Source organism: Physeter macrocephalus, chromosome 2 (assembly GCF_002837175.3).
Source record: "Physeter macrocephalus isolate SW-GA chromosome 2, ASM283717v5, whole genome shotgun sequence".
Classification (NCBI taxonomy): domain Eukaryota; kingdom Metazoa; phylum Chordata; class Mammalia; order Artiodactyla; family Physeteridae; genus Physeter; species Physeter macrocephalus.
In genome coordinates, this window is record NC_041215.1 from 108,789,746 (window position 1) to 108,799,305 (window position 9,560).

Genomic DNA, 9,560 nt, shown 5'->3' on the forward strand with positions numbered 1-9,560 from the left:
GATTTTTATTAAAAGTAACTTGCACATCATATAAGGTATCAATCAGAAGACTCATTAGGAACGTCATACCAAAACATTAAAATGTTTCTTCTACTAAGATCATACCACTATATCTTTGAAATACTTAGCTACTGATCTGAATATGCTTTGCCTTTTAGACTTCCATTTGAAGGAAGGAAAAGTAAATTTTGATTAAATATCTATTGATTTACTGTCTCCTAAACCCACCAGATAGTTTGTCTAAGACTAAAATGCAGTTACCTCTAGAATAAATTTTGGCATATGAAATGGAATTTGGAAACTGTTTAACTAGACACGGAGAATTCAATCAATGTAGAACAAAAGTAAGGTGAACACGATCTTATGTCATTCAAGAGGCAGTGGTATTTTAAGGAGGGAAAAATAAATTTAAAAGAAATTTAGTTTTGTAGCTCATAACTTCATGCAACATTGTAGATCAAAAATACAATTATTGGAGTCTTTGTTGGTGTCGTAAGCAACTGTTGCTTAGTGATTTCCCTGGAGGCACATGTGCTAGCATCCAACGCTGAGAGAGAGTTAGGTCAGGGGAAGTACTTAGCATAGCACCTAGAACATACTAAGTATTCAGTAAATGTTAACAAGTACTATGATTTTTGTTGCTATTTTCTGTACCAGTCTGTGTCTCTCTTCACCTTTCTCCATTCACTCTAATTTCAAAAAGCATGATTTTGGCTTCACTAAGATTTGAACTACTGATTCTATTTTTTTGACAATAAAAGGATTCTTTTCAGTATCTTGCCCTGTGTCAGCCATCATTGAGGAAAGAGGAAGAGGAGGGCGATGGTGGGGGTCTCCTTGTGGACCTCTCTTGCACATGTAGTTTTCAGAGTCAGGTTGTAGGAATATAAGTGATTTTCAGTGAGACATGCCACTTTTCAGACTTGTTATTGAATTACTTTTTCAGTCCAGGCTATTAGGAGCATTTTCAACAAAAAGGAATCCCATCTTCAATCTTAATGATACTAAAGGAAAAGTAGGAAAAAGGGCATTTCTCCCACAAGATTTAGAATATCTGCAGTTATTTTCCCAGAGTTTTTTTGCTAAAATCGAAGCTAATCTAGCTCATTTTGAAATTTTACTAATGCATACCTTGGATTTTTAAAGATGAGAATTCACTCTAAGTTCCATTTTCGTATTTTTCTTTGATAGTCCCAATAATATTTCTCTATTTCAGCCAACACTGATAATAGAACTTCTTTAACATTTTACACTGATACAAATTATGACATCAAGTAGTAATTCTTGCTGTGCCTGATACTGCATGAAATACTGTGAGAATCCAAAAGAAGTAAAAGGCATAGGGAGCAGACAAGTTTTCAAAGAAGGTAAAACTTATACATATGAAACAATTAAGAACAAGTGAACTCTGAAATAGAAAGTGCTAGATTGTGTGACACAGACAATAGGGCAACAGGGCTTAGAGATGGGCAAGATCAGCGTGGGCTGTATTCATCAAGGAAGGATTTGGCCTGAGCTTTGAAGGATTGGTTGTATTTGGATCACGATAGAAAAGAGGAGAAGGCATTCCAGGCAGCAGGGAAAGCAAAAGCAAGCTCAGAAGCAGAAATGTCACGCAAATGTCATAGTATGCCCTAATTTTAATGATCCCGCAGTCCTAGGAAGTGACTCTGATCTCCTTGTAATTTACATCAGCAGCAAAATATTCCAGTTTAGTAGCTGACTTCATTAGAGAGAAGGAAGATTGAAGAGTGAATACTGAATAAATCTATTTAACAAGTAATGATAGTAAATAAAAATATGAAAAAGCTGAAGTTTTAGTTTCTAGCAATTCCAATCATGTTCTTTAGTCCCTGGCTTGGGTTTAAGAGGACAGAATTCCTAGGGCATCATAAAGGACCTCAGACATTCAAGATAACTAATCTAATCTCTAAACTAGAGGAAGGATGTTTTTCTTAATACTGTAATGAAAAAGGCTGCTACCATATTTTATATGGCACCAACTCTGTTGGTTATTAATCAAACTCTTAAGGCTAAACTGCAGGGCTGCTCTCATCCTTGGGTCTTTAGTGAGTGAGCCCTAGTAAACATAACCATCATTCTCCTTGCCTTCTCCAGTGAGAAAGAATGCTGACACCGAAATGTTTTAGAGTCAGCTGCAAGAACTCATTAATATTGTGCCAAAGTAGGAACTGCTGATCATCAGGGATTTGATCACAAAGTAAATTAGAGGTTGTGCATCACCATGTCTTGTGACAAACATGAATTAGTAAAAGTAAATAAGCATGAAGACAGACCGATTAAGGTCTGCTTATATAATTGGTTCTTGAAAACACTTTATTCCAATATATTAGGAGAGAAATGAGCATCAACTTGGAAATCAGATTGACTCTGTCATAACACTGAACAAAAGAATTGTTAGAGGTTTGTAGTAAAAGATCCTGGCAGAGGCCAGTATTGATTCGGATTACTGGTCAGCATTCTTAAGATACTGTACTTTTCTGGGTGTTAAGAATCCCTGGGAAAATAAGAGAAAGAAAATTGAGTTTGAAGTGCACAGAAACATTTGATTTGAAATGAGGTCTAAAGAACCTAGTGCTCTAATGTCACTAGTGTTATGAGGAAGTAATTTGTGGATAAAAAATAAAAAGGAAGGTCCATAAGTAGTACTAAAATTTTAATTCTGAAATATATGCCCAGCCCAAAATAAGCTAAAAATATATAGTTTTGAGTAACATACTAGAAGTTTGGCAAAAGAGAAGACCTCTTAACTCTTTGGAAAAAATTTTGAAATGAGTGAAGGTTTAAATATGATCATGACTGGAATAGAAGGAAAAAGAACAAGAAATCACATCATTTTAACAACGTCATTAATGAAGTGATAGCAAGAGACTCTCATAGAAGTTATTTCATTTGTAGACTGGAATTGCTCAAAAGGAAGAAAATGTAATATTCTCGTAAAAAAAGACATGCTCAAGTGTGAATTTCCAAGCAAGTGGTTCATCCTATTAATAAAATAAGTATAAATCATCCAGTTTCAGAAAACCTATGAGGTTGGAAGAGTGGGTATTCCATTTTATAGGTGAGGAAACTGAGATGTTGATACAAATAGTAAGGGTTCTATCAATTTGAACCTAAGTCATTTTAAATTTTTAAAAATAAATAAACCACTCAAAACTGTTATAATTTTTGCGTTTGACTTCAAATGAACAGGGTAGATAAATTCCTACCTGGATAGAAACTTATTTTATTATAATTTCCTAATTCCTCAAAGACAAGTTCTCAATGATTAAAAGTCTCTTGAGTGTCTTTCAAATGGCATTTAGATTTTTGTGTTAAAACTTTTTGGTACTTAATCCTAAGGAACTAATGATACACTCTTATAACTAAAGAGACTACTTTCAAGTTGTTTTCCAATTTCAGTTTTTTTTTGTCATTAGTAGTATATTTCAGACATAATAAAGGAAGCCAGGAGCCTTCTTCACATCATGCTTCATGCGTAGGAGAGAGAAAGCAATACCGGCACCTGTTTAGAATTTCCAAGAACTTTTATGTTCAGGAATTTATATTCAGGCATTTCATTGATTTTTTTTTTTTAAGTTCCCCCAGGGGCAATTGAACTCCTGGGCTGCTGATTCTCAATAACCAAACTCATACCTGACAAACAAAAATGCATTACTTTGTGACAAGGTATAATTAGTAATTTCCCTCTGAACTGGAATAGTCATTTTAGCTGTCAGAGTTTTTTTTTTCCTAGTAAAAAAAATTCCCTTGCAAAAAGCAAATTAAGATCTGAAGGATACTTACCGAGTTGAGCAAGCAAGGGGAATTGGATTACCTGAAAGGAAGCTATATGTGTTTCCACTTTTGGAATGTTCCATAGACTAAATGTTCTCTAGGATTCCTCCTGATACTTTCACCAATCTCCTCATTCACAAATAGCAGTATTATGTATAATTTTCTCCCTGAAATAAAGCAAATAATGGAAGGTTTTAAGAGACATCTTCAGATCCTTCAGACAATAATATTCTAAGTACAGGACTATATTAATTCATAATACTATAGTGTGTCAGTTAAGAATGCTCTAGGCTACAAATAACAGAAGGCTCTACTATTGTTAACCTAAAGATGTAGGATATATGTCTCTGATATAACAAGTAGTCTAGGGAAAGTCACCTGCTGGCAGGGAAGAGGAGGGAGAGTTCACTGGGTAGTAGGTTGGTTGTGTCTCTGGCTATCTTGGCTTCTCCCCCTTGACACTTTCATGGCAACTCTGGGCATAAGGCCCACGGTGAAAACAGGAAAAGGTAAAAGGAGTGAAAGGATAGTGCCAGCCTTGTCTGTCCTACTGGTAAAACCTAAGGCCTCCCCCCGCAGAAGGCTCCAACCCACTTCCGCACATAGCTTTTTACCCAGAGTTGGCTCACTTTCAAAGCTGGAAGCAAAAACCGGGATATGAGTATTTGATTTTCTAGCCTCTATTCCAGAAGCAGGGAAGAAAGAAGGTGGTTGGGAATGGGGTTGGAATAACCAACCAACAGTGGTTGTCATGCTGCAAAAAATAATAAGTGCTGCCACCAAAAAAAACTTTTATCATAAATTACATTATTCCATTATAGCTTACCTGGATCTAGAAAATAATCACTTAAGATGAATTACCACATATCCAAAGACAAGCAGAGAAAATCATACTCCCAAAGATTTCAGAAGCTGGACTTTGTGCCAGGTGCACTTTCTGCAAAGTGATTCAGATTCATGCCTCAACAAAATATCAGATTGCTTCCAGACAAGGGCCTTCAGAGTCACTTGAGAATATATCAAACTCCAGTGTCAAGCATTTGCTGCAGAGGGTGAGAGCAGGAAACCCTCATGGTCCCCGTGTTTGAAGAATTTCCTTCATGAAAAAAATAGCATTGATAAGCAATAGTGATTGACTGATTGGTGATTCAATCTCTGACATATAAGTAAATATGCCAGTAACATTAGTAAATATGCCAATTATATGTGTATATAATTTTAGCCCAAAGCAGAAATAATTTCTCTTTTAGGACATTTGTGAGCTTACTAAAATGTACAGTTGCTAGTCATCATCATTTTGATATTTAGAAATAACTCACAAATCCTCATTATTGTTGCCTATTATTTTCTTAAGGGGACTCAAATGTAGACCATACACCCCAGGTTGGAAACTACTCAACTTCCCACTGATGCTTCCACATTGATTTTGAAAGAAATCATTGTATGGTGTTAACTAGACTTATTGATTATTTCTTGATATATACAAATACCATGTCATTATGTTTTACATCTGAAACTAATATATCAACTATATCTCAATCAAAAATTTTATCAGACATAAAAATTATTTTATTTTAAATTGGTTACATTTTAACAGCATATTAGCTTCCTCTGATAAGATTAGTAAAAGATGTTCTTATTTTGTCTGATTCTCTGAATGAAAGGGAAACAGTTTGATTCTGATAAAATTTTGCTTAATTTGATTTCTCAGAATTTAATACTGCAGTATATATTCTACCACCTTGTCACACATATTCTTAGAAAGTCCTATTTTAGATAATCTGTCCCCTCATTCCCCTGATTATTTTCCTCATAATCATACTTGCATTTGATAGAACATATTTAACATAAACAGCACCAGTAGCAGGACGTGTGTAGACTTTAGTATATTGTATATAAGGACTATTCAATTTTTAAAATTAGTTGTTTCAACTAGAATGTGTTTGGCTGCAAGTAACAGATAATCAGTGACAATGGTTTCACCAAAAAAGAGTTTATTTTTCTCAGGTATCATGACGGGCAAAAGCAGTCTGGCCAGGATTGGTATAGTTGTTCAAACAAGCCACCAAAGCACCAGCCTCCTTCTGACCTCCTGCTGCTCCATCCATACCATGTGGCTTTCAACCTCATGTTTGCGAAAAGGCTGCTGCCCCTCCCTGTTCCAGGCAGTAAGGAAGATAGATGAAGGGCCAAAGACATAAAACATATGGCTGATTCTTCCCCTTTTATCCAGAAAACAATAGCTTTCCAGAAATTTGACCTTAGAAGTTTTGGTTATATCTTATTATTCAAAACCATTACATAGTAACCCAGAAGTGCAAGAATACATGGGGAGATGAGTACTTGGAACTAGTCACGTTGCTTCTTCAAGCAAAGTCAGGATTTCGTTAGAAAGAAGAAGGTAAAAAAGGATTTTGGATAGACAACAAGTAATTGTACTTAAGACAGATGAGTTAACCAAATAAAAATTGTCCCTTTTATTATATATTAGTTTTTTCCCCCTAAATTTAACTTAAAATGCCTAACATAATTGAAAATAAAGAAGTTTTGCAATGTAGACACTAAAAGTTGTAAATAAACTACTTCAGTGCTCTCTGAACAGCAACTAACACATACATTGCAGGAATTTAATGAATAGTAAATTAAATTGTGTTGATTGCTTCAGTGATTTTCCTTAACCTAAATTTTCACTTTAACAGTTGCAACTAAGTATTCATATATACAATCAACTCTCAATTACCAAAGGGTGCATACTGTGAATTCCCATTATTGTTGGAAATTCCAGCTATCCATTTCTTCTTTGCATCGTCACCTAGTGGAAAGCTTTCACTCCTTTGTTAATCTTAGGGTGAACTCTGCTCCTTCTCACTATAGCAAAACACAACTGGAGTGGAAGCAGATGTGAGTTCCCTCTCTACACTTGGGTCAGCTTCCATAGAGGATCTTTCCTTCCCATGACCTTCTCCTCCTTCAGCAAAGATGTAAACCCTGAAGCATTTATCCAAAGAGCAGCTATTTTGAGGCCAGTCTTCTCCATCTTGACTATGAATCAAGGTGAGAAATATTAAGAGTATCAAATGCATTTGCCTAAGAGTGTACCAATTCCTCCTAAATTGAGCATCCACGTTCTTGTTTGAAATGTTGTGAGTTTACAGTGTGGAAAACATTCACTTTGTTCATTCAGTCAATTGTGTATTCATTTGACAAATACCTGTTGAATTCCTACCATGTGCTCTGTATCATGCTGAGCTCACAATGCATATAGTCACACTGTATTCTGCAGCCATATTGAATAGTATTTGTAAATGTAGCTTGAAAAACAATTTACTTTCGTGAGTTACCTATGTTGTTTCATTTTTGTTACTACATAGTCTACCAGGCTGTACAGCTCCACGATGGGGGTGGGAGGGGGCTATCTATGTAAACTACCTGTGAGTCATGTGAGTGGTGTCCCAGGGGCTACACAGCACACAACCCATCTGAGTGTATGCAGTTTCTCTGGTTACTTTACAGCACATTTGAGGATTGGTTCCTGGTTTACATTATCCATATTATTATCTTGGGTAATTTAGACTTGGACAAATACAGGATTTTTAAAAATCAGGCAATTTTCCCTCATATATGTATCTAGATCATAGATAAATTACTACTATTGCATTTACTTTCTGTAAATATTCATCTTAAGACAATTTAATATCTATGTTCTTTACTTTCTTTACTCTTTTGTGAATAGACAGCATGTCCACATGCTTTTGCTACAGCACTTTGGGGTTTAGGATACCTCATAAACTTCCAACTTTGTAAATTTGCAGGAGTATTAGCCAACTGATTTCATTCCCTTGATGTATGGAGGAAAATGTTTCATCCTTCAAGCCCTCTTAGAAACTTATATTGCAATTACTTATAATATTACTGCAAAAAAAAAAAAAAAAACCCTAGCCATCTTGTTCACTCCAGTGAGAAATGTTTATTATTAAACATTTACTATTAAACAAATATATGTTATAAAATATTTGTTTTTATTAACACTTCCTTTTTCTATATTCCTTATTTTACATAGTTCACTTTTATGTTGTCGACTTTTTTAAAAAATTATTTCTGCTTAATTTTTATCTGAAATTATTCAGGAAGCTGTGTCACTGTATCTTTGACATTTTCAATATGTCTTTAATTAAATACAGTATTTGTCTTTAATTAGTGACAAATGTAAAGTTTAATTTTGACAACTTTTAATTCTTCTTCAGAAATCATTATATTACTTTACAGATGATCCATAGCATTTTGTCTTCGTGGTTTTTCAACAAGTTGTCTATAATATGTATGCCTTAATATTACCTTTGTATTTGAACTAGTAAAAAATCTGTGGTAAAAAGAGGAAGAACCATTTTGCTAAATATTCTTTTAATATTTTAAAAGCAATTCCCATTGTTACCATTGCCTTAATTTTTATTATCCTTTATCGTAGAGTTGCATGTTGTTTCGAAGGGCTTATAGTCTTATTCGCCCTTTGCTTCTATATTTCTAACTGCTTGTGAATCTTTTGAATATACATTTAGACATGAGAGGAAAAGAAAATGTGATTAATGCTTGCTAACTGTGGGATGATTGCAGACTGAGAAGGAAGTGAATAAAGAGGTAATATATAATCACAAATCAACCCCCAGGTCCAGTGTTAGCTTCTTTCAGTACCCTATTGGAAAGGGAAGATCTCTTTTGAGTTTCACAGATTAGCAAAAACTTCCTTGTATTTACCATGTACTGAAAATACAGTTAGCAGTGTGTATGAGGAGAAGAAAGATAATGAAAAGAGAAATTAGTCTCTGAAAAGCACATTCTAATGAGGCCATGAAATACAAATTCATGTGTCTTCTCTCCAAATATTTATTTAAGAGATCCAGCAATAGAAGCCAGGAGCTGCCTGCCTCTTTGGATTATGCAAAAGAGGTGATTGTGGTTTCATAATAGTATTTTAAAAATCTAGAGAAGTAAGAAGAGCTACAATCTTGCGGCCTGTGGAACAAAAAATACATTCACAGAAAGATAGGCAAGATGAAAAGGCAGAGGGCTATGTACCAGATGAAGGAACAAAATAAAATGTACCAGATGAAGGAACAAGATAAAACCCCAGAGAAACAACTAAATGAAGTGGAGATAGGCAGTCTTCCAGAAAAAGAATTCAGAATAATGATAGTGAACATGATCCAGGACCTCGGAAAAAGAAGGGAGGAAAAGATCGAGAAGATGCAAAAAATGTTTAACAAAGACCTAGAAGAATTAAAGAACAAACAAACAGATGAACAGTACAATAACTGAAATGAAAAATGCACTAGAAGGAATCAATAACAGAATAACTGAGGCGGAAGAACAGATAAGAGACCTGGAAGACAGAATGGTGGAATTCAGTGCTGCAGAACAGAATACAGAAAAAAGAATGAAAAGAAACGAAGGCAGCCTAAGGGACCTCTGGGACAACATTAAAAGCAACTACATTCACATTATAGGGGTCCCAGAAGGAGAAGAGAGAGAGAAAACCCGAGAAAATATTTGAAGAGATTATAGTCAAAAACTTCCCTAACATGGGAAAGGAAATAGCCATCCAAGTCCAGGAAGCGCAGAGAGTCCCATACAGGATAAACCCAAGGAGAAACATGCCGAGACACATAGTAATCAAATTGGCAAAAATTAAAGACAAAGAAAAATTATTGAAAGCAGCAAGGGAAAAACGACAAATAACATACAAGGGAACTCCCATAAGGTTAACA

General features: G+C 35.0%; 1 protein-coding gene across 12 annotated transcripts in view; it reads left to right on the forward strand.

Moving 5' to 3' along the window:
- PARD3B (par-3 family cell polarity regulator beta) overlaps positions 1-9,560 on the forward strand; it is a 1,107,844-nt gene that overhangs the window by 705,123 nt on the left and 393,161 nt on the right. For 9 of the 12 annotated variants that reach the window (XM_055089625.1, XM_055089621.1, XM_055089624.1 and 6 more), the window contains exon 17: positions 6,673-6,852. The exons of the other annotated variants lie outside the window; for them this stretch is intronic. In XM_055089625.1, the coding sequence (XP_054945600.1) occupies positions 6,673-6,852 (180 nt within the window). The remainder of the gene's footprint in view (positions 1-6,672; positions 6,853-9,560) is intronic. 12 annotated transcript variants of the gene reach the window in all.